Here is a 24,593-nt window from a genome sequence, read left to right on the forward strand (position 1 = left end):
GCAAAATTAACACCAAAAAAATTAAATTAAAAAGGAGCAACGCACACACCAGGACGTCATACAAACATGTGGCTAAACGCCAGGCCTCGGTCAGTCACCTAAAACATTAATGACTTGCTAGCTTCACAGACATTTCCTAGAAAAAGCCTGTCCCTGCGCCCCCTTTCCGGCAGAGCTGGAGGGGGGCAGGCCATCTCCAGCCTGCGTGGAGGGGGACCAAGAAAAAGCAGAAACGCTGAACAAATCTGAATGGATTGGAGGAGGACCACAGAGAGCAGGAAAGGGATACTTATGGAGTGGAGTAGATGCCGCTCCTTTTGTGGAAGGGAGGGTTTTGTACAGAATTAGCAAAACCGAAAGCGGGCAAAGCTCTGGGGCCGGATGGGTTCCATCCTAGGATACTGGAACCCAGTATACTGAAGGTGGTGTTTAGCAGGTCTTTGGAGATGGGGGAAGAGGGAAGAGTGGACATTGTCCCTCTTCGTAAAAGGTGGTAACAGGTTTGAGGCTGGAAACTACAGGCCCATCAGTCCAGCTTTAGAAGGGGGGGGGGGGGAGATTAATGGAGGCTCTTCAAAGGGAAAGGATACAGAAGTATCTGCAATCCAGCGGGTTGCAGGATCTGAGGCTGCACAGGTTTACCAGAGAGAGATCCTGTCAAACACATGTGATCAACTTCAATTGGGTGACCCGAGAGGGGGTGTGTGTGTTGGATGTAATTTATTTAGATTTCAACTATGGTTGATGTTCTGACGAGTGGTGTCACTGCCCAAAAATTTAAACTGGTGCTGCTTCAACCCTTTTGACTGTTACCGTAGGTCCAATATATGGACAAAGCTTTTGATAGGAGGATCACAAATAAACTGAGCAGTCTAGGATTGGAGATAGGTTGAGTGACCGATGACAGAGGGTGGTGGTAAATGGAAGTCACTCCGAGGAGAGACAGATGATCAGTGGAGTGCCTCAGGGATCAGTCCTGGGCCCGGATTCTTTGCGACAGATATTTCAGAGCAGTCAGAAGGAAAATCAAGTTTGCCTTTTTGCAGACGGTATTAAGATCTGCAACAGAGTGAACACCCCCTGAAGGAGCAGACAGACGGAGATCAAAGAAAGCTTGAGGAGTGCAATAAAGTGTCAAAGTCATACATTTGAGAAGAAGAAATAGGAGGGAGCACTACACAAGCTGGGGCATGCGACCAGGAGAGAGACCCCGGGGGTGAGCGTAGCTGATCGTTTCAAGGTAGTGACAGAGTCCGAGGGATGCTGGGATGCACAACCAGCAGGGCGTAGGTGAGGCCTCAAAATGCAATAGTGGGTCCCATTCTGGAGGCCGTTCCTCAAAAAAAAAAAGAGAGAGAGACAGGCTAAAGGCAGTCTAGAGAGAGGCTCCCAAAACGGTGCAGGGTCTACACCAAAAGCCGTATGAGAGCCAAGGGGCCGAAACAGAGAGGAGAGAGGAGAAATGATAGAGCCATTCAAATACCTTTTTGCAGAGGAAAGAACGCTCAAGAACAAAGATTAAGGCGCAGTCGACACGAGCACAAGTCCTTTGGAGATAGGTAGGGCAATGAATATGCATGAGAGAAAATTTGCATGCACTGCCTCCATAACATGCAAATTTTCTCTCATGCATATTCATTGCGGGTGTCCTGAAAACCCAACTGGCAGGGTTGGGGACCCACTGCTATATGGTATGTCCTATAGGTTTGGGACTGGTGGAGCAGAAGGTAATGGAAGGAGAAATTGTGTCTTACCAGTTCATTTCCTTTCCTTCTGCTACACCAGTCCAGAACCCCACCCGTGGGTTTTTGTTATCTCTAAAAAGCTTCTACTCATTGTTATTTTAAGTTGTTTTTCTAGGCTTATTGTTTAGCACTGGGAATTATTTCCTTCCTATATGAATTGCGTTTCAGTGCATTTTAATTCCGCTTAGATTCAGCTTTTAGGCTGTGGCACTTCAGGTTTAATATTTAGAAATGTGTATCTCAGAATTTTTCTAATATATTTAATTGTTCATTTTTTAGCTTTGACAGTAGTAAACTTGGCTGCGTTGGTTCTAATCTGCACTTATGTTCTACTGATGCCATTTAAAAAAAAAATTTTGAACTCTGCTTCCATTTGGCTGGATGGGAGGATAAACCCATAGGTTCTGGACTGGTGGAGCAGAAGGAAAGGAAAGGAAATTAATAGATAAGACATCATTTCTCCTTAGCTCAAACAAGATCTGTTGTAGTGGCTCAATGGCCCTCATGATTTTTTTTTTAAGAGCATTCTGTCCACCTGTCCCCACCATCGGTCCAGGCACCATCAATCCAAAAGCCAGATGGCTTTTGGTCTGTTAATAATCACCAATGTGTAATCCCCATCCCTGCACTTCCATCCCTATTTTCATAAGGCACGGAGTGCTGCCTTGGAAAAGGAGGTGAAAGACCTAACTCCACTCTGGTGCCATCAAGACAGCCATGAGGCTACTACTTTCGCCGGCACTGGATGCTACCTGAGGCGGCTGCGCAACGTGTTCACTTCTCGGTTCATGGACTCTGCCGTCTCCGTCACATCCTCCAGCTCCCGCTGCAGCCGGCGCCGGTTGGTGTTGGCCCGCGACGCATCCTCCTCGGCCTCCTCCAGCTGCCGTTTCAACTGCTTCATACGGATGCTACCTTTCTCCACCTGCAGAGAGAGAAGCGAGGAGGAAGCCTGTGAGGCATGGATGCTGCAAATCAATTGAGCTCAATCCAAGATAAAGAGATAAAGCTCAGCTGGGAATCATCAAATACTGCAACCCAACATAACATTCTACTAGGAGGCATTCACCGCTGCAACTCAGCCCAGCCTGTCTATGGAAAGGGTACTGAACATTGCAATGTGAACCCAACCCAAGATAAAGCTCAACTGGGGATCATTGACTACTGCCATCCAACATAAAATTCTACCAGGAGGCATTCACCACTGCAATTCAACCCAATCCAAGAAAAAGCTCAACCAGAAAGCACTGAGCACTGTAACCAAACCCAATATAAAATTCTACAAGGAAAGCCCATCTTGTGTTACAGTAGTTTATAACTGTATTGGTGTGCTGTTGTATTGTGATTGTTACAATAAAACTTGAATTGAAAAATACAAATTCTGCCAGGAGGTGTTCATCATTGCAACTCAACCCAACCCAAGAAAAAGCTCAACCAGGAGGCATTGGCCACTACAACCCAACCCAAGAAAAAGCTCTACCAGGAGGCATTGACCACTACAACCCAACCCAAGAAAAAGCTCAACCAGGAGGCATTCACCACTACAACCCAACCCAAGAAAAAGCTCAACCAGGAGGCATTCACCACTACAACCCAACCCAAGAAAAAGCTCTATTAGGAGGCATTCACCACTACAACCCAACCCAAGAAAAAGCTCTATTAGGAGGCATTCACCACTACAACTCAGCCCAACCTAAGTCTATTGAATGGGCACAAGCATTGAAAGATAAGTCTACAAGAGGGTGTTGAGCACAGATGCACAGTGCCACGTTCCCTCCAATGTAGACAAGACCTTAAAGGAGCTCTGTCAATGGGAACAAGAGATTCAGCGAAATCTCCATGTATATTGGTCAGAGCAAGCCTGGGATCAAGCGAGTTCTGTCCTTACTTGGTCAGAGGAAGCTGGTCCCGTACCTGATCTTTAAACTGGTCGGCATTCCTCCGTTCCTCCTCCACCTGCAGGATCACCTCCTTCAGTCTCTTTTCTGCACGGCGCACCAACTTGTTGGATAGGACACGCTCTCTGGCCAGAGAAAGAGGGGCAGAGAAGCAGGTTAACAGCTGAACTTTAATCATCTGCCCCCACCCACATCCCCCCCAGCAGCTCTCAGGCAGCTTGGGAGGAGAGAGGACAGCCATCATCTGGCCCTGAAAGCGGTTCCACTCTCACCCCGACCCTCCTGACCAGAGGATGGCATGAGGGAGGAGAGAACTGGGACATCCCCTGGGGCACTGTGCACAGAGTACTGGATGTTGTCCTTATGTAAATAATCACTTGCTTACCCAACTTATCAATCGACAAAACAGAACAGAACAGAAGACGGAAACTTATTTCCTATCATAAACAAAACCCATGGATATTACTGACACACTTTTCGTAAAGCCAAATGCCAAACTGGCGAAGAGACAAACACTAGGGCACAGACAGTACTCTAGTGTACGTCTCTATCCATGAAGGACTTCGTGTTTGAGTTTACAACTGGCAGATGAAAGCCGGCTCACGGATTTTGCACCTCCACCATCTGCTGGAGACAGAGAAATACTGACAGGCTGTAGGTGGCACCTCAGGATATAGGGCAGAGCTTGTTAAAAACTTCTCTGTCTCCATCTGCTGGAGGGGAGGCAAAACCCAGGAGTCTGGACGGATCCGGGTACATACAGGGAATAAACCTTCATCTACCAGAACTGCAGGATAATGTAAATAAAAAAAACTTATGATAAACAAAAAAAGGATTCTCACTTTACAACAGAATCAAGGGATGCATGATTGTCACTTGCGCTATTCAGCCTTGCTTTTGCAGCAGATGAAACCAATTCTATTGCATCCAAAAGAGTTTCAGTGGCATACTTGTTTATCCAAGCCAAATAATCTCTTTCCCATCTAATTCCTGGGAGACTGGGCATCTGAACAGCAGATGCAATTTAATGGGGAAAAGTGCAAAGCGATGCACGCGGGGAAAAAAGGATCCCAGCTACAGGTGCACGGCGCTGGGTTCTGCACTGGGAGTCACCGCCCAGGAAAAGGACCTTAAGGGTCCTTGTGGACAATATGTTGAGATCCTCGGCTCAGTGTGTGGGAACGGTGAAAAAAAAGCAAATTGAATGCTAGGAATGATCTGAAAAGGAATGGAGAATAAAACAGAGAAGGTCACGCTGCCTCTGTATCGAGCCATGGCTGCATACGTCACAAGGAAGACAGAGAGGCACTAGAAAAGGTGCAGAGGAGGGCGACAGAAATGATAAAGGGGATGGAGCATCCTCCCTCTGACGAGAAGCTACGCAGGGGAGGGCTCTGCAGCTTGGCAGAGAGACGGCTGAGAGGGGACATGAGAGAGGTTTATAAGATCAGGAGAGGGCTGGAATGGATAAATAAAGGCCGGTTATTTACTCTTGCAAATAAGACTAAAATAAGGGGATACCCCATGAAACTGACAACCAGCAGACATAAAACGGATCCTAGAAAGTACCTGATCAGGCCAAACGCACTGTCAAGCTGTGCAATCTGTTGCCAGAGGACGCGATGAAGGCAATGAACACAGCGGGGTTTAAAAAAAAAAAAAAAAAAAGAGGTTGGGACAAATTCCAAGAGGAAAAGTCCATAACACATTCAGGCCGATACGGTACGGTGCGCGCAGCCGAGTGCACCGTTTTACGCCCGTTTGCAAGCCAGGAAGGGGGAGACATCCCGGCGCTCTGACGTGGCACGAGAAGCCCAGCCTGGAGTCCCTTCCGTGCTCACCTGGCCTCCTGCTCCAGCTGCTCTTCCAGCTGTGCGATCTTCGCCTCCAGGGAGGCAATGGCAATCTTGTACTTGGAGCGGATGGAGGAGTCCAGCTCGTTCAGCTTCACCTTCAGCTCCTTGTTCTGCCGCTCCAGCTGCTGCCGGGCGTTCTCAGCTTTCTGGGAGAAGCTGCGCTCGGCTGCCAGCTCTGTGGTCATGGTCTCCACCTGCGGGGGAGGAGGGAGAGAGCTGATCCTGGCTGAAACTTACTCCAAAATATGGAGAAATTAAATGCAACAGCTTGGCTGGGATGTGTGCCAGGCGGCTGGATTTGAACCCACATCTCAAGGTTTCACATTCTCGTGCTCTGTCACATGCATGTGCGGCCTGGACATTATACACAGAGGGTGTCCTGCTGGGGTTGCTGGCTCAGCCTGCTCCCCTCCCGTGGCTTTACCTGCAGCGTGTACTTTCGGTATCTGTCGTTCAGCAGCTCCATGTTACTCTGCTCCTCGTCCAGCTCCTCCTCCAGCTGAGCAATGCGAGCCTCCAGGTTCCGCTTCTCGTCCAGCAGCGCGGATCTAAGAGAGTGGATATGGAGGATGGAGTATCAGAAGCAAACAGCATGCGGGAGAAGGGGCAGTGCCGAGGACGGACACCCCCTGTGTCTTCTCAGGAAAGGGACAATGCTGGGAGACTCACGCCCTCCCCCCCCCCCCCCCCAGTGTCTCCCCAGGATAGAGGCGGTGCTTGGGAGGGGTGAAGGCCTGAGGCCTCCCTCGTGGCTCATTAGGAGAGGGGCAGCGCTGGGGAGGACTGAAGCCCCTCTCTGTGTATTCTCGGCTGATGTACCGCTATAGCTGTTCTTTTTTTTTTTTTACTTACTTGCCGCTGACGCCATTGGCTATTTCGTCGGCCAAGTCATCCCGCTCCTGCTGAGCCTGCCTCTTTGCCCTTTCGGCCGCGGCCAGGTCCTGCGTGGGACAACACAAAAGTATCCTCACCCACCCAATCATGCGGCAGCTCCCCGACCCGAGCCCGCGGGCGGCACTGAATCACGCTGGTGCGACGTCACAATGCCGAGCTGCGCCACGGCTTCTCTCCCTACGCCAACGGTCAAGAAACAAGGGGCAAGACCATTGCAAATTAGCGGCACTCAAAGGCACGGCACGCGTGTGAAGCCCTGCGCTCTTCCACCCGCCACCCCCCCCCCAATGCGTCCTGGGGGAGGGGGAATCTCTCTTCCCGCCCCGACGCACCTCCTGCAGCTGCAGCAGCTCCGCCTCCAGGTTCTTCAGCCGTTTCTCATTCTCTCGGGACTGGATGAAGAGCTCCTCACGGGACGCCCGGGACTCCTCTACCTCTCGCCACATTTCCTTCATCTGGAGCTGCACAAAAGAAGCTGGCGGCATCAGGGCAACTGATCGCACGGCGCAGAGCACGCGATGGAAATCTTTTTTTTTTTGGCGGATGGAACGAGGGGAGAATGTAACAGAAGGCATGACGCCATTCATCCCTCAAGGCAGTTAAAGAGAGTTGGCCAACAGTCCTCCAACTGGAAGAAGGAGAGAGGGTCCCCCGAAAACATGTTTCCAAATGACGGACTGTAGGTGGCACCCTCAGGGGTATAGGACAGAGCCCACCAAAACATCTCTGGCTCCATCTGCTGGAGGGGAGGCAAAACCCAGGAGTCTGGACTGATCCGGGTACGTACAGGGAAAACTTGTTTCCAAGGAACTTAACAAGCTCCAAGAAGGTCTGGAAGGCGAGGAAAGAGGGGAGCGGGCAGTGGGGGTGGCTGCATCCTTAAGATCAGAGGTGCTGCCACTGAGATGTGTCTGCGACTGATCCTTGCTAGGGAAGGTCAGGTAGGGTAGCTACCACTTTTTTTTTTACAGGGGCACAGAGTTCCTCCCAAGACAAATCATTTACGCACCTCTCTCTCCCCCCACCTCTCCAATTTTCTTTCCAGGAAGTGACGGCAGACTAACTCCAGACCTCTTATTCTATGTACGGAGACTCCTCATACCGGGTCATTATAAGAAGTTCTACAAGGGACATCTCTTAGAATACCGGCACAGCCTTCTGCCGCTGGCTCAGGCAGACAGAGGAAGTCTTACACTCTGTGATCGCTGGACCCTGCCTGAGAGTCCCAGCAGCTTTTACATTCTAGGTTAACAGAGAACAGGACCGGCAGTGGCTTCTGCGCTCAATATGGCCGCCAATGCACATGGAATGCTCCAAAGCATGAGAAGATGGAGCACCAAAGAGAGAGCCGCAGAAGTCTGCCCCCTGCCATACACCAGGTCGTGGCGCTCACCACCACACAGTTGACCCCCTCGACCTTCTGACCCCTTACCTGTAACTTCTTCAGCTGTTTGATGGCCTCTTCTCTGCCTTTGTTGGCCGCATCTATCTGGCTCTCCAAGTCCTGCAGGTCCATCTCCAGTTTCTTCTTGGCGGCAATGGCCTGGGCCTTCTGCTTCCGCTCGTCCTCCAGTTCTACCTCCAGGTCCCGTACCTGCCGGGAAGGAGGAAGGCCACACTGGCTGAACAACAGGGCAGGGGGGTTGAAAATCTCCGGTTTACCAAGGAGGAGGGGGAGGGTTCTACTGCTTGCACAACAGACCAGAAGGGGGAAAGGGCTTGCCTACCTCTGGGTACACCCGGCCTGCAACGCAGACAAAGAGGCTCAACCAGTAATAGAACAGAGCATAAAATAAGGAAAAGACGAGGACAGGGGAGGTAGCTATGGATGCAAAAGGGCTTGGAGTCAAGCGAAAGATGAAGAGAGAGACTGCCCCCCATCTCTTCCGGTCTTTAGGGTCCCTGGTGGCTGCTCACGTGAAACGCCAGATATCCCACATTGCAGGAGGTTGCATCCACCAGCGCCTCAGGCTCTCACCGTTCCTAGCCTCCCCCCCTCCACTCACCTGCTTGAACAGCAGCCTCTTCTTTTCATCACTGGAATCATCGCGATTCTGGAGGTCCCTTTCGAACTGGGCCTTCATGGCCTGCATGTTCACCTCCAGCCTCAGCTTGCCATCCTCGATGCCCTGCAGCTCGTCCTCCAGCTCCTCCATCTGAGCCTTCATCTCCTGGAGCTGCTGCTCCAGGGCCCGCTTGGACCTCTCCAGCTCGTGGACCTGGGAATGTGAGGGGGCGGGGGGGCTGGTTAACCAAACAACAGCAAAGCACAGCATGGACCTGGCCACCAGTCTAGATCCAAGCTGATGATGACGACCCTGCAGAACCAGATCGCCATAACCTAGATCCTAGCTCATAAGGATCTTGCAGAACCAGACCAAATCTAGAACTCAATAGTCTAGACCATGAAGACCATTTTTGAGTCCAACACTATGGATAACTTATCTTGTGATCTTCTCAACTCTTGGACATGTAACCAGATATGAAGACTTGTTCAAGGCTTCCCCATACCTAGATCCTGTGCAACACAAAACAGTGATAACTGCTGGCAGGGGTACAAAACCAGGAGTCAACAAGGGCCTTGACTTTTATGGTCTGGGAAACCTACATGGCACAGCAGATACTACCATAAGCTTACTGGGCAGACTGGATGGACCATTCCTAATCCTGGCCTACAGGATCTGTTTTCTTGGCATGATATTCCTGGTCTCCCCTCATGATAAAGGCTGGCCTCACTCTAAACTCTGCACCTTCTAGATCCCGGTTCCCTGAGGAGGCCCAGGAGTTAGCGGGAGGGCTCTTACGTTCTTGCCCACGTCATCCTTGGAGCTGACCAGGTCGTCCATCTCGGTGCGGAGCAGCTTGCACTGCCTCTCCAGGTCCTCCTTCAGGTCCAGAGCCTCCTCTAGGGACCTGCTGAGGGACAGCACCTTGGTCTCTTTCTCCCGCGCTTCGGCCTCGGCCCGGTCCCGCTCATCGGCGTAGCGGGAGGAGATGTTCTTCTCCTCTGCCAGCATCTGCAATGGGAAATGAGCATTAGGAGGAGCATGGGAGGCGAGCAGTGGTGTGAGAAAGTCCAGGGATGAAGATCCTGCTCTCTTCCCCAGTGTAGCTTCCAGGATAGTTGGGTCAAGACCATAGGAAACCACCCTTTTAAGAAACAGAGGTGGGAAAAAATGTTTGGACTTCAGTTTTATCTGACCGCAGGCCTGTCTCTGCTCTCCATCCGACCAGAGCTGTGGGCTAAATCACAATCCTGCCCCGGGGATGCCCCTTTTTTGATTTTACGGGGACAGATGTAGTCGGTTGGGGGTGGTGGGAGGATGGTGGGACTTTGAAAAGGGTCAGATTTCTCCGACTAACTTTGGACGTTAGCAGGAGACAGCCTTTGGAAATCCAGCCCTCTCTGACCATTCAGGCCAAGGCTCGAGGCCGCTGGGGATTCAGCACCAGATCTAACCAAACGTCTCCTGAAGTCCCAGCACCACCCAGAGGTTCACCATTAATCAAAACCACGGTGCGCTGGGGTGGGTATAAAGGAAGCATACAGGGGGGCGCCATTTAACAAAGCTTCTCTCTCTCTCTTTTTAAAATTTGTTCTAGGTACAAAGTTGTGGGGAGGTGATGCAATACTCGCACACCCCCCCCCCCCCCCCCAGACCAAGAACCTCTGCTTTCGTCTTCGCCCTGTCACCTTCCCCCACTCCCCCGCTTGGCCAAGCAACGGGCTCACCTGGTCGAATTTTTTCTGCTTCTTTTCCAGGTTGGAGACGATCTGCCGCTGGTGGTCTAGGTCGACGGTCAGGTCGTCCAGCTCCTGCTGTAGCCGGTTCCTGGTCTTCTCCAGCTTGTCGTTGACCTGGGCCTTCTCGTCCAAATGCTGGGTCAGCAGGTCCATCTCCTTGGCCATCTTCTTCTTGGTGTCCTCCAGCACCTCCACCAGGCTGCCGTCCTCCTCTACCTTCCTCTTGGATTCCAGGAGCTGAGGGGAGCAGACAGGAGGACATCAGCTCCGCCCCCGAACATGGGGAGCCCTAAGGGTCCTGGTGAGATGACGGGGAGTGCCAGGGTCTAGCCCTTCTTTACCTGCTGCTGCAAGGTCTGCAGCTGCCTGCTCAGCTGGGGCCTTGGCCGATTCCTCCTCCTCCAGCTGCTCCACCAGGCCGCTCTTCTCCTCCTCCAACTGCCGCATCCGGGAGCCGAAGTTCAGCTTCTGCCTCGTCTCCTCCTGCAGCAGCTCCTACCGGGGAGAAACCCAGGCCGTTTGGTCAGCGGGTGCTGCTCCTTCAGCCGCCGCCGCCAACGGTGAATGTCGAAAGTATTGAGGCCTCCCCACCACTACTTATTAGCCACACATTCTACTTCGCCAGAAGACAGTGCCAATACCGCATCCGGCTAACGGGCTGTAGCCCATTCCCTAGAGAGTGCCCCAAATTTCCCATCTGATCACTTTAGCAGCGTTAAGAATGTTTTAAGCTCTTTGAGCCTAGAGCTCTGTTTTGTTCATCTACAGCAGGCAAGATTGTAGTCAAGTTTCATCATAAGAATCTAACTGCAAAATTTTGGAGGGGCCCACGTGAAACCACCAAGGCTGGCAGAACGAGAGAGAGAGAGACAGAAAGACTGCAAAACTCATTCACTGAATGACGGTATCTAAAACTCAACAAATAAATAAACAAACAAACTGCGAGAGGAGAGTTACTTGAGTGTCTTGCAGATGGGACTGTACGCTGGACAGGTCCTTCGACAGCTTCAGAGACTTTGATTCTGTGGATCCCAACGTTCCCGACACGCTGTCCAACTCCGTCTGTGGGAGGAAGCGACGGAGACTGCTCAGGGAGTGCCAGGTGAGGCTCTCGGCAGGTGGGAGACCACACATGTACATATATACTTGGACTGCCTGCCCACATCGCCTTCGCCATTTCCTGACCTGCAGATTCCTACGCGACACTGCAGTCCCTTCTGGAGATCCTCCTGCTTTCACAAAGAGCTCCCTCCCCCACAACGCACAGATACCCCCCCCTAAAGTCTGTCTCCCCACCCTCCTCGTCTCCTAGGATACCATGCAGGTTCCACCAGTACTTCACATGACACAAGACCCAACTCCTTCAAGGAGCACACGTCCTCCTCTCCCTGGTATCAATCTCTACAACAATACAAGGCACCTCTTCTCCACCCAATCTATTGCCTCCTCATCTTCCCTTCTATCCAGTAGGCAATGCACCTTTGTAGTTACAAGTCTTCACTGCCTTCAACCAACGTGTTCTCCCTACCTCCCAGAGGCGGTAGACCCTTGGATGGATATGAGGTCCCCAGTACAATTCCTGCCTTCCTCTCCTCTCTCCAGAGTGCTAGACCACGCCCTGCTCCTCTCCCTACCAGCCCTGCCTGCACTTACCTGCAGTTTCTGCAGCTTGTCGGCCAGCTCGGACTTGACCCGCTCACTCTCTGCCACCCGGGTCTGCAACTCGGTGACATGCCCGTCCAGCTTCTTGCGCCGCTGCTCAGACTCCAGCTTGGAGGCCTGAAGAGATTTCACTTCCTTCACCAGGTCAACGTTCTCGCCCTCCAGGGTCTGTTTCACCTTCTCCAGGTTCACCTTGAACTGCAGAGAGGGTAAGAAACCACCAGTGTTCCCCTAAGCCTTCTGGCCCTCAGACACCAGGCAGAAATTATTTAAAGCCGCAGAGTACAATATTAAATATTGGCACACTTGTCCTGAGTCCATCTGACTACCAGAACCTAACAACCCCCTGGGAGGAACTGGATATCTCTCTTCTCTTTTTCTATACACTCCAGACTGCAGGTTGTAACACCATCTACCATCTGCTGGAGACAGAGAAATACTGAGGGACTGCAGGTGGCGCCCCGGGTCACGTACAGTGTCAGTGAGACTCCAGAGGAGTCTGGACTGATCCGGGTACGTACAGGGAACTCCGGTTGTCACCCTTTGATCAGGGCGTGGATGAAGGTCCACCTGCTTAATAAGGACTTGGCTGCCATCCCCTGTAACACTGGAGGTCCATACTCTACTCTGGGCTGCCAAGATAAGTTACCTGGCTAACAAACCACACCACCCAGACCAACCCAATTATCGGTCAAGGTTACCCTGAAAACGCCACCGTAAGTGAATGCTCCTGAGGGAACTGCTGAGGCTGCTGGCATGGATGGGACAGAGAGAGAGATTTAAAAAAAAGAAAAAGAAAAAAAAACAAAACGCCCGTTTTCAAGATCCCTGGTGGACCCCATAGGTCTCCTGAATATTTGGGGATGATCGGACGCATGACAAAAAAAAAAAATAAAAAATTAAGGGACAACGATTGAACGCGCGCATACGAGATAAAGGTACCCCTGTCAGACTCTCTCTGTCCGCCCCGAAACTGGACACCAAACAGAAAAGTTATCAAGGCGAGACGCACATGCCGCATACAGGCACGGTGGTCTCGTCGGCAAGCAGGCCAAGAAGCCTTACGGACAGCTAATGGGCTAATACACTCAAACCCCCAGAAGTGGCTCGGCCCGCTCTCACCCTGCGCGACTGCTCCAGCTGCTCCGAGAGGTCCTCCAGGGCGGTGGACTGTCGCTGCCGCATCTCCTGCACCTGCGCCTCGTGAATCTTAGCGTCGTCCTCCATGGCCTTCTTCAAGTGGGTCACTTCCTGTTCTCGTTTTGTCCTGTAGAAGGAGCCAATGGGGGGGGGGGGGGGGGGAGGGGTCCCAGAGGGTTAATACCATCATATGGCCCCCCTCCCCCCCCCCAGATCTAATGTTGCCCCCAGCCGCATTTCAAAGGGAGAGCACGTCTGATAAATAAGATGCATGGGGTCAGGCCCACCCACCTGAGCTCCTGCTGCGCCGCGGGTGGAATCCAAGGTGTCCTCCAGCTCCGTCTTCAGTGCCTCCAGCTCCTCGCCCAGGTCCCGGCGCTGCTTCTCTGCCTTGGCGCGGGAGGCCTTCTCCGACTCCAAGTCCTCCTGCAGCTCGGCCAGCTGGGCCTGCAGCTCCCGGAGGGTCTTCAGCAAGCCGTTCTTCTGCCCGGCTTCGTCTTCCACTCTGCACCCCAGGGAAGAGGAGGGGAGTGAGAAAAGGGGGCAGTGGGCAAGTGAGAGAGAGAGAGAGAGAGAGACTCTCTAGAGAACTAGAGACCACATAAAGTCCTCAGACACAGACTGTGGAAAGGGGACCATCCTACGACATGAGCTTCCGAGATTCTTCCAACGTGACACAGACATGAAACCACGGGATGTTCTCCGGAGAACCCCCAAGATTTAGAATAGAGGACTTTACGCATCTTCTTGATAGACAGCAGCAGCCCACACCTCCTCCCTCCAGGAAAGACAGACTTGGAGAGCCAGGGCAGGGAGCGCGAGCGAACAGGCGAGACTGGGCTGTCCTGACCGCACACACTTTGAGGCCAATATTCAGCCACTGAACAGCTTGGCTGGACACACACATCCGGCTATCTGAAAAGTTTATGCGGCTAACTTCAGGACAGGTCAGTGGAACACCCCCTCCCCCTGCAGGTAAATTCTAGCCACATAACTCGCATGGGGCTAATCTCACTGGGGTCTACACTGGGAGTTACCTGAGGGCCATGCACACAGGCCTGCCTTGGAGGCTTACCCAATGTAAACACCCACAATTACTGGGATTAGACCTGGGGGCTTATTCCCCACACAAATCCTCATGTGCACACTCTGGCTCAGTACCACACCCCCCCCCACCGGCCTGACACACCTGGCCAGAGCGGCCTGCAGCTCCTCCTCTTTGGCTGCTAGCTGCTGCTTGAGTTCCTCGATCTGCTGCTGGAGCTCCAGAATCTGGTCCTGCAGGTCTGTGGTCTCCCCGTCCAGCTTCCGTTTCATCTTCTCCATCTCCTGCCTGCCTTTCTCCTCCTTCTTCAGCCGGTCTGGGGAAAAGAGCACCCAGGCATGCAGTGCTTAGTGACGGCCCAAATCCCTTCTGGGCTCCCCAAGTACATTAATAAACTCCTCGTGCCTCTTCAAACTGAAATTCTCTCCATGCTTAACACCCACCTCGTGCTAGCCTTGGGGAGGGCAGAGTACAGGAAGGGATATCACCACACCAGCTGCCCAGGTCATCCCCCTGGCTCCGCCTGACCAAAAAAGCGGCCTTCTCGTGAACATCGCACCCCTCCCTCGGGCCTCACGTTGCCCCATCGCCATCACTGCTGCCGCACCGTTGGCCTCACCTTCCATGTCGGCAATGACGGCCTCGTACTTGTTGCGGAGCTTGCTCAGGCTCTTCACCTTCTCCTCCTCCTCCGTCACATGCATGGTGAACTCGCCAATCCGCTCCTCCATCAGCTTCTTCTCCTGTAGCCGGGGAGGGAGGAAGGATCAAATCAAGCAAACCTCAATTTCTGTGGCAATCTCTGCTTCCCCACCCTCCCACCACCCACTATCCAAAGACATCTGAGAGTAGGAGGGAGGACACCAAAGACAGATTCGTGACAGAAAGGAAATTCCGCTGAAGCGGCCCATTCGCCTCTTACTTTGCCGAGCTTGGTGTTCTGGTCCTCCAGAAGTAGGATGCTCTCCTCCATCTTCTTGAGCTTGCCCTCAGTGGTCACTTTCTCCAGTTGGAGCTTCTGTCGGGCACCTTCCTCCTCCTCCAGCTGCTCCTCCAGGTCCTGGAGAGGGAGACAAGGCAGACATGACAAAACCAAAACGCAACACTGGGTTTGCAAAAAGGTTGATAAACTGCCACACAGCCCACGATGCATGGCCAACAAGAGACCTTACGGTGCTGGTTAATGCTTCTTGACTGCTTTTCCTCATTAATGCTCTACCCTTAGTCTCTCTTTCAATACCGGGTGAAGGTCAAGATGGGCATCTCTCTCCTGCTCACATTATCAACAGATTGTCCAACGGTGTTGGAAGAAGGGATACTACCCTTCAAGCAGTTGACTTGAGTGATCACGTGGCTTGCAAATGCTAGCTTTCTCACACACACACACACACACACACACACACAACAGAACGTTGGGAAATGTTGGCTTGCTCATGCCAGCTATTGGATATAATGAAGAAATTACTTACCTGATAATTTTGTTTTTCTTAGTATAGACAGATGGACTCGGGACCAATGGGTTTATGCTCCCCTGCCAGCAGAGGAGGCGGTGGTATTCTTCTGCATCCTTGTGCTTATCTAGGGATGGCAACGAAATGGACTGATTCAAATGAAACTCTGAGACTACCTTGGACAAGAAGGATGGAACGGTACGAAGCTGTAACGCTCCTGGAGTCATCCAGAGGAACGGTTCCTGACAACAATGCCTGCAGTTCAGAGAAGCGACGTGCCGAGCATATAGCCACCAGGAACACAGTTTTTAAGGTTAATAAACGCAAGGAAAGACCGCAGTGGCCGAAAAGAGGGCCCTGCCAAAAACTCCAATATTAGATTAAGATTCCACAAGGGAACCAGCTCCGTAGGGGTGGCTGGAGGTGCTTCACCCCTTTTAGAAAACAGGCCACGTCCAGATGAGCCGACAGGCGGGTTCCGTTCACCTCATCCCTGAAACAGCAGACAGCCACTACCTAGCCCTTCAAGGAGTTAAGGGTCAAACCTTTATTCAAGCCATCCTGCAAAAATTCCAGAATAAGTGGGATTTTGACCATCTGAGGGGAAACACCACATTCCTTGCACCAGGTTCCAAATACTCTCCAGACTCGCACATACACTAGGGATATAGAGAACTTCCACGTGCAGAGTAAGGTGACAATTACTGCCACCAAATATCCTTGCTTCATCAGGCGAGCGCTCTGAAGGGCTAGTCTGTAAGACAGATTCAAGTCAGATCCTCGTAAAGGACCGGTCCCTTCTGTAGCAGGTCCCTGTGTGGTGGGAGGCATAGGGAGGTCTCCACCAGGAGTCTCCGCATGTTCGCATACCATGGACGCCTGGGCCAATCTGGAGCTACTAGTAGGACTAATCCCCTGTGGCGCTCAATTCTGCGAATGACCCTGCCCAGGAGGGGCCATGGAGGGAAGGCATATAGCAGCTCCTCTTCTGGCCAGGTCTGAATGAGAGCGTCGATCGCCAGGGTCAATTGATCTCTTCTGCGACTGAAGAATCGGGGAACCTTCGCATTGCGAGATGCAGCCAGCAGATCGATGGATGGAGACCCCAGTGATCTACTACCAGCTGAAAGGCTTTGGCCGACATGGGCCACTCTCCTGGAGCCAGACTCTCCCTTGCTTAGAAAGTCTGCTCTGATGTCTTTTCCTGCGATGTGGGAGGCTGAGATCATCTGTAGATGTATTTCCGCCCATTCCATAAGGAGATCTCTCTCCTGTGACACTTGCTGGCTTTTGGTTCCACCTTGGCAGTTGATGTAGGCTACCACTGTTGCATTGTCAGACTTTATGTGGACCACTTGACCCTGGAGTATGTGGCTGAATAGTAGGCACGCCAATATGACTGCCCGGGCTTGCAGGTGGTTTATGTTCCAGAGGGCCTCTTCCTTAGTCCAACGTCCCTAGGCCACCAGTTTCTGAGAGTGAGCTCCCCAGCCCAGGAGGCTCATGTCTGTCTTGAGGACCATCTAGTTCGAAGAGAACAGGGGTACACACCTGCCCAGATGAGCTTCCTGCAGCCACCACTGGAGCAGAGAGCACACTTCCATCGGTAAGTGGAGGCGAATCGAATAGTCTTGAGACAGTGGGTTTCAATGTGACAGTAGGGAGCGTTGAAGTGGTCGCATGTGTACCCTTGCCCATGGCACTACTGCCAGGGCTGCCGCCATCAAACAGAGGATTTGAAGATAGCTCCACACCATCGGGCATAACGCATTCACCAACAGTCACACTTGGAACATCAACCTCCTTATCCACGTGACCGGGAGGAAGACCTTGCCCTGCTTAGTGTCGAACCGGACTCCCAGATATTCCAAGGACTGGGAGGGTTTGAGACTGCTTTTGTCCAGGTTTACGAGCCAACCAAGTTCCTGAAGCAAGGTCACCCTGTTGGTCATCTGGAGACTCTCTTCCACGGACTTTGCTCGGATCAACCAGTCATCCAAGTAAGGGTGCACCAGGATTCTCTCTTCTCAATGCTACAACCACCAAAATCTTGGAAAATGTTCTGGGGGTGGTGGCCAGACCAAAGGGCAGTGTCCGGAACTGATAATGTCGACCCAGTACCGCAAAGCGTAGGAAGCATTGATATTCTTGCCAGATTGGAATATGTAGGTTGGCCTCGGATAGGCCCAGGGAGTTTAAGAACTCTCCTGGATTGTACAGTCATTATCACGGAGTGTAGGGTTTCCATGCAGAAATGAATCACTCATAGAAATTGGTTGACGCTCTTGAAGTCCAGGATGGGGTGAAAGGAACCTTCCTTCTTGCATATGATGAAATAGATGGAATAATGTCCTGTATTTTCCTGGGGCGCAGGTACTGGGATTATAGCTCTCATCCTGAGGAGCCATAACAGGGTAGTCTCCACTGCCTGCTTCTTGTGCTGGGAGTGGCAAGGAGATATCATGAATATGTCCCAAGTAGTGCTGCGAAATTCCAGCACATATCCTCGTATGACCTCCAGTACCCATTTGTCCGAAGTGATCTCGACTTACCATTGGTAGAAGAGGGACAGGCACCCCCTATCTCCTCATTCCGAGGGTGGGTCAGAAAAACTTCATTGGGGGGTTCGAGATGAACCTGAACCCAAGCCTGACTCTCTCTTGGGCTGCCGACTCAGAAAGGATTGAGACCTTCCAAAGGACAGAGACCTCTGAAATGTCGAGTTTCTGGAGGGGCGAAAACATTGGGAGCCCCTGGATCGACCCCTCTTGGGCGAAGGGCGCTGTAACTGCTGTCTCTTATCTTCCCCTTAGCTGGGGTACTGGAGATTGTCCCATTTACTGGCCAGCTTTTCCAATTTGCTTCTAAAGAGGGGTGAACCTTTAAAGAGTATCTTGGTAAGATTTGCTTTGGAGGATGCATCTGCTGACCAATTCCGCAGCCATAGCTGTCTTCTGGCCGCCACCACTGAGGCCATTCCTCTGGCTGAGGTACGGACTAGGTCCGAGCCCACATCAGCTAAAAAGGCGGCAGCGGGTTCCACAACCGCTCTGGAATTTGCCCCCGAGTCATCCACCTCCCAAAAGAGAAGCAAGCACAAACGAGCTACCAGGGCTTACAGAAGCTATCTGTAAGGTCATTGCTACTGAGTTAAAGGCCTGTTTAAGGATAGACTCCATCTGCCTATCATGCACATCCTTTAAGGCCGCTCCTCCCTCCACTGGGATAGTTGTTCGCTTAGAGATGGCACAAACCAGCGCATCCACTTTAGGGAAACGCAAATGTTCTCTCGCTGCTGGATCCAGTGGGAATAGAGCTCCTAACGCTCATCCCCCTTTAAAACTTGTTTCTGGGGCATCTTATTCCAGGTCAATCAACTCCTGGATAGCTTGGAAAATTGGTTCTTACTTGCTAATTTTCGTTCCTGTAGTACCACGGATCAGTCCAGAACAGCTGGGTTTTGCCTCCCCTCCAGCAGATGGAGACAGAAAAAGACTTTGCAGACTCTGTCCTATACCCCTGAGGTGCCACCTAGTGTCTGCCAGTATTATACTGTGCCCAAGCAGAAATTAGAAAAACCATAACGGCAACCATAAAACCACTTCCCCCTGAAGAGCAGAGGAAATGAAAACACCGGAAACCTTATGAATGAATGAACATGCCCAAAAACTTTCCCTGAAAAGAGGAACAGTCAATAAAACTTGCAGAGAGGTTAACCAGCCACCAGCCGAGCGGACTCTCCATCTTCTCCCCGGGCGGGCGTCTGGACTGATCCGTGGTATTACAGGAATGAAAATTAGCAGGTAAGAACCAATTTTCCTTTCCCTGTATGTACCCAGATCAGTCCAGGACAGCTGGGATGTACCAAAGCTTTCCTAACCAGGGTGGGACAGAGTCCCCGCTCGGAGTACACTGGCTCCAAAAGAACCGGGCTCTGGGGCCCGGACATCCAGTCGATAACGTCTGGCAAAGTATGACGTCCAACTGTCTTAACTCCCTAGACTCGGAAGTAGAAAGATCTAGGCCCGCCAAGGATGGCAGTGCCACCATCTGATTCAAATGAAAAGAGGACACTACTTTCAGAAGAAAGGAGGGAACTGTTTGTAAAGAAACTTACATAAGAACATGCCATACTGGGTCAGACCAAGGGTCCATCAAGCCCAGCATCCTGTGTCCAACAGTGGCCAATCCAGGCCATAAGAACCTGGCAAGTATCCAAACTCTAAGAAGATCCCAAGCTACTGATGCAATTAATAGCAGTGGCTATTCCCTAAGTGAACTTAATAGCAGGTAATGGACTTCTACTCCAAGAACTTATCCAATCCTTTTTTAAACCCAGCTACACTAACTGCACTAACCACATCCTCTGGCAACAAATTCCAGAGCTTTATTGTGTGTTGAGTGAAAAAGAACTTTCTCCGATTAGTTTTAAATGTGCCCCATGCTAATTTCATGGAGTGCCCCCTAGTCCTTCTATTATCCAAAAGTGTAAATAACCGATTCACATCTACCCGTTCTAGACCTCTCATGATTTTAAACACCTCAGCCATCTCTTTTCCAAACTTCTTAGTTAGAAATCCTTAAGAAGGGCTCCTTACAAGATAAGGCCTGTAGCTCCGAAACACGCCACGCCGATACGATAGCCACAAGGAAAACTACCTTCAAAGTCAGATCTTTCACGGTCGCCCGAATCAGCGGCTCGAAAGGCACATTACAAAAGGGCATGGAGAACTAGGCTGAGCTTCCACGATGGACAGGGGTTCCGAATCGGAGGACGAAGATGTTTAACGCCACGCAGAAAACAAACCACATCCGGATGAGACGCTACAGCGAGGCCCTGTACCTTTCCCCGAAAGTTACCAAGGGCTGCCTGTTGCGTTCATGCCTATTCTCACCCTCGCTCCACCCTCTCTACCTTGGTGGCGACTCCCTTCGGGTCTGATGGACGGATGCTGCCGCGGCTTCTCCTCGCCGCTTCTCCCCGGAATCCCCGGGCTGGCCTGATGCTGCGGATCCGCCATGTTCCTGAGGACGTAAGGGCGCGCGCTCCAGACTTTGTACCAGCAAGGGCGCGAACCTCGGGGGCGTCCCCCCCATAGTGATGTCATCCGCTTCCAACTTAAAAGGTCTTTGCTTGCAACTACGAATCGAGTTAGCAAGGGGAAATCTTTCTCCGTTGCTCTGCCTCCACAAACTTACCAAGGGGTACCCGCTCCTTGGGGGCCCCACTCTCTTTTCTTGATTTCAGATTGCTAAGATGGGATCCGGTACTCGCTCCTCGAGGGCCTACGTCCCTGAATGCTCAGAAGACTCCTTACTGCCTGGAAGCGATCGCAGACGTGAACACTGTGAGTTCTATTACAGATAGGAACCGGTACTCGCTCCACGAGGGCCTATGTTCCTAATCTCTGAAGACTCCCTTCTGTCTAAGACGTTATCGCAGGTACGGAGATCGTGAGTTATATTTGCAGATTGCAGATAGGAACTGGTACTCGCTCCACGAGGGCCCATGTTCCTAAAACCCTTCACAAACTCTCTTCTATCGTATACCTATATCTGGTACATTACTATTTCATATTGCAGATAGGAACCGGTACTCGCTCCATGAGGGCCTATGTTCCTAAAACCCTCCAAAGTCTCTCTTCTATTCCAGAAGCCATCTCATACACAGATATTGTGAGTTCTCATTCCAGACTGCATATAGGAACCAGTACTCGCCTACAGCTCCTGTTGTGTGTGTATGTGCGCAGAGCTGATGTTGCATTGCACGTACCGAAGCTCTATGGTGGGCAATACAGGCACAAAAATGTGCGCAAGATGGCGCCGCCGCGGCCTACCATGGGGGGGCTGCTCAACCCGCTTGGAAGCCCAGTTCCCCTTACTCCAACGGGATTGGGAACGACGTCGGTACGGCGTGCCAAGCAAGGAGACCGGAGGAAGTCTTATCGAAACCCCTCCAAACATCTCGAGTCGGAAGGTAAATCATCTTTTTTATTTACCCGGGCTTAGCGCTTACCGGCTGAGTACAGAGACGGTCTCCGGCTGTGGGGGGAGAGGGCTTTGGCCGTCACCGCCCTGCTCGGCTTCCTGCACCCGTTGCCTTTCAGCTGCTTCAGCAGCGAAGTCCATGCCAGGAACCGGCTACCGGACCAAGCCACACCTCTGAGGGATCTCGGAAATCACCTCAGGAATTCTCAACTGGGGGAGGGACCTTTAGGTATCACCACAGGAGAACTGAGCTCAATCTTTTCTCCAATTTAAAAGTAGAATTCCTTCCTCCAAAAGGTACAGCGATCCCCATAGAGAAAGAATGTCTACATCTGCTGGAGACTGAGAAATACTGAAGGGCTGAGGTCACAGTAGGGGTGTACCTAGGGTGACGTCAGCTTTGAAACCTGACTCAGTCTCCATCTGCAGGCAGGGGAGTATAAACCCATTGGTCCTGAGTCCACCTGGCTACATGCTAGGAAATAAGAGCTGCTGCGTTGATTGGCTCAACTGCTAACAATGTCAGGCTTCTGATATGTCTTGGATACACTGATCGGAGCAAGGCAACCAGAGCTGAACTAGGTCTACCATGGATCCAGTCATGACGCATCTTGTACGCAAGTCACAACTGCCCAGCAGGGTGTGTGGGATATATGGTTAAGCATTGGAAGGCGAGTGGGAAGGCCAACTGGGCATGGCCCTATGATCTTACACAACTCCCATCCGAGTGCTGTTTAAAAGGCACTCCCTGCAGCACTCTCCTCCCTCCGGCCATGCTGTCCCCTCCCCCCATGTGGCTCTCCACCTCCTTCTACCTGCACATGCTGCTGCATTTTCTTCTTTTCGCTCTGGAACTGCTGGGTGCGCTCCTCCTCCTCCTCCACGCGGGACTCCAGGTCGTGCAGGATGTCCTCCAGCTCCTGCTTCTTGGAGGCCAGCCGGGCCCGCATCTCCTCCGCCTCGGCAAAGAGCTCAGTCTCTGCCTGCAGCTGCTCGGCCAAGATGGACTTTTCCTCCGCCAGCTGAGAAGGGAGCGGGAGGAATGGGAAGAGAAGTCAAGCCATCCCTAGGGTAATCCCCCCCCTTGCCCACCCTCTCCCGCATGCTCCGGTCGCTGGCTCCCATATCTCGGCCAGATTCCCATCCATTTCCCCCTCACCTGCTGGTATTTGTTCTGCATTTCCTTCAGGTCCATCTCGGTCTTCAAGTGGTTGTCCTTCACCTTCTGCAGCTCCGAAACCTTTGCCTGCATCACCTCATCCTGCCGTGTCACCTGCAACAGCGGCTTCACCTGCAGGAGCAGGGTTGGGGGGGGGGGGGGAGGGGGGAGAACAAGCTCATTATTGCACCAACACCGATTGCTGAAGTGGTGGAAACCCAAGGCTCTGGTCATTAGGCAACACCACCAACTCGTGGTTTGGATAGCAGATTCCACCCCCCCCCCCCCCCCCCTTACACCACTGGATGTGTCTACAGCCATCTGCCACCGGGACGGAGCAGGCAATTGAGCAAGGTGAAGGGACCTTCCCGGTTTCACCTGCCCTTCCTGACTCACCTTGGTGAAGAGCCTCCACCACTGCCAGTGCCTGAGCTTGAGGTAGGCCGCACAGTTCCGCTGCATCACCTTCAGGGCACTCATCTGTTGCTGCCTCTTCACAAACGCCCTGATGGGCAAGATTGGAAAAGAGAGAGTAAGAGGGGAAGGGAGCCGGAGGTCAGAGCAGACCTCAGCAGGACTTGTAAAACCAAGGGTCTCAGTTTGGCGCTTCCAAGGAGGCGCACAAGCAGTGGGACATCGCTCCCGTAACACCGATCACCCAACTCCCATGCCCCCAGGAGATCCGGCTGGAGCCCCCCCCCCCCCCCCCCCCCCCCCCCCCCCCGATTCCTTAGCCCTCGACCCCACTGGATTCTGCAGAAGAGAAAGGCCCCATTGGAACAGGAGCCCAGGCAATCAGCCCATGGCTACAGGGCTGGCTACACTGAACATAAAAAGCCCAGAGCAGGAGAAACTTGCTGAGAGGAGAGGCTAACGGGACAGCAGGCCACGCGGCCCCCCCAGATGTTCTAGATGGGACCAGTCATTGCTTCTAAGTTACTTTTTTGCTGCTCCCCCTAGGGCAAAGATTACATCACTCTTTGGGATGCAGGTACCTCCTGGCGAGGTAGCCACGGGCCGCTGCCTGGAACAGGATGATGATATCTGTGATCTTCAGGTCCCGCTCCTCCTCCAGATGGGCCAACACCCCAGCTCGGAAGAAAATCTTACTCTGCCCGATCCGGTACAGGTTAGGGTTCAGCTCCAGTGCTTTGATCTGTAGGGAAGAGTGCACGTTTGTGTGTGTGTGGTGGTGGGAGAGGGGTATTAAAAAAACAAAATGCAACTTCCCTGTCCCTCCACCTCTGGGCATTTCCCAAAAAGACGAATGCACCCCCCAACGTCGAACCAGCTCGCTGTCTAAAGTCCAACCGGTTAGCCAGAATATTAATCGCATTGGAGCACGTTTGACGAGGCTCTGGTGTTTGATTTTGCTTTACCACCCATGGCCAAGGTATTAGTTAATCGCCACACGGGGCTCATTGCCCAGTTACGATTATACAGACCGGGGCTGCGCCAGGGTTTTAAGAACAGAGGAGCCCCCCCTGTGCACTTTCCCCGCAGCGTTCAGACAGCCGGACGCGGGCCCTCTCGTCACCCCAGCATCCCGACTCCGTCACCTTACCATCAATGCGCAGGCCTGCTTCCCGTCCATAAACCCTTTGGGAATGGCGTTGGGGGTCAGAATTTCATACCTGTCACAGGAAGCAGAGAAAGGAATGATTAGCGGGGGTGAGACAGGGCTCTATAATCAGGTCCCTTCCCTGCCCCGGACGGAGCCTGGTACATACAGGGAATCGCAAACTCGTTCAGAAATCCAGCAACCACAGCCAAAAAAAAAAAATTATCTAGACCTTGTTCCAACACACCAGCTGACAGAGGTGGTGAGGCCTCATTGTCAAAGCACTAATGTATCAAACCAGAAGCTCTACTAACTCATGAGTTCTAATCCCAGCTCTGCCATGGAGAGAGAGTTGGAGAGACCAGGGAAGGAGAGAAAGCAAGACAGAGAAAAGATAGCCAACACCCTCCCCTCTCTGCGTTCCTCTATGGCCCAGGCATTATGTGCTG

General features: G+C 52.2%; 1 protein-coding gene across 1 annotated transcript in view; it reads right to left on the minus strand.

Annotated features, from left to right (window-relative positions):
- Positions 1-24,593, minus strand: part of LOC115080845 (myosin-10-like) — an 89,247-nt gene that overhangs the window by 15,608 nt on the left and 49,046 nt on the right. The window contains 25 exon segments of the mRNA XM_029585288.1: positions 2,498-2,670; positions 3,660-3,768; positions 5,485-5,693; positions 5,924-6,047; positions 6,352-6,440; positions 6,726-6,854; positions 7,826-7,987; positions 8,400-8,612; positions 9,198-9,410; positions 10,127-10,375; positions 10,480-10,518; positions 10,520-10,633; positions 11,096-11,200; positions 11,792-11,998; positions 12,923-13,067; positions 13,232-13,251; positions 13,253-13,445; positions 14,130-14,301; positions 14,605-14,728; positions 14,908-15,045; positions 22,240-22,446; positions 22,584-22,715; positions 22,980-23,088; positions 23,579-23,739; positions 24,148-24,217. Coding sequence (XP_029441148.1) covers positions 2,498-2,670; positions 3,660-3,768; positions 5,485-5,693; positions 5,924-6,047; positions 6,352-6,440; positions 6,726-6,854; positions 7,826-7,987; positions 8,400-8,612; positions 9,198-9,410; positions 10,127-10,375; positions 10,480-10,518; positions 10,520-10,633; positions 11,096-11,200; positions 11,792-11,998; positions 12,923-13,067; positions 13,232-13,251; positions 13,253-13,445; positions 14,130-14,301; positions 14,605-14,728; positions 14,908-15,045; positions 22,240-22,446; positions 22,584-22,715; positions 22,980-23,088; positions 23,579-23,739; positions 24,148-24,217 — 3,606 coding nt within the window.

Source organism: Rhinatrema bivittatum, chromosome 19 (assembly GCF_901001135.1).
Source record: "Rhinatrema bivittatum chromosome 19, aRhiBiv1.1, whole genome shotgun sequence".
NCBI lineage: Eukaryota > Metazoa > Chordata > Amphibia > Gymnophiona > Rhinatrematidae > Rhinatrema > Rhinatrema bivittatum.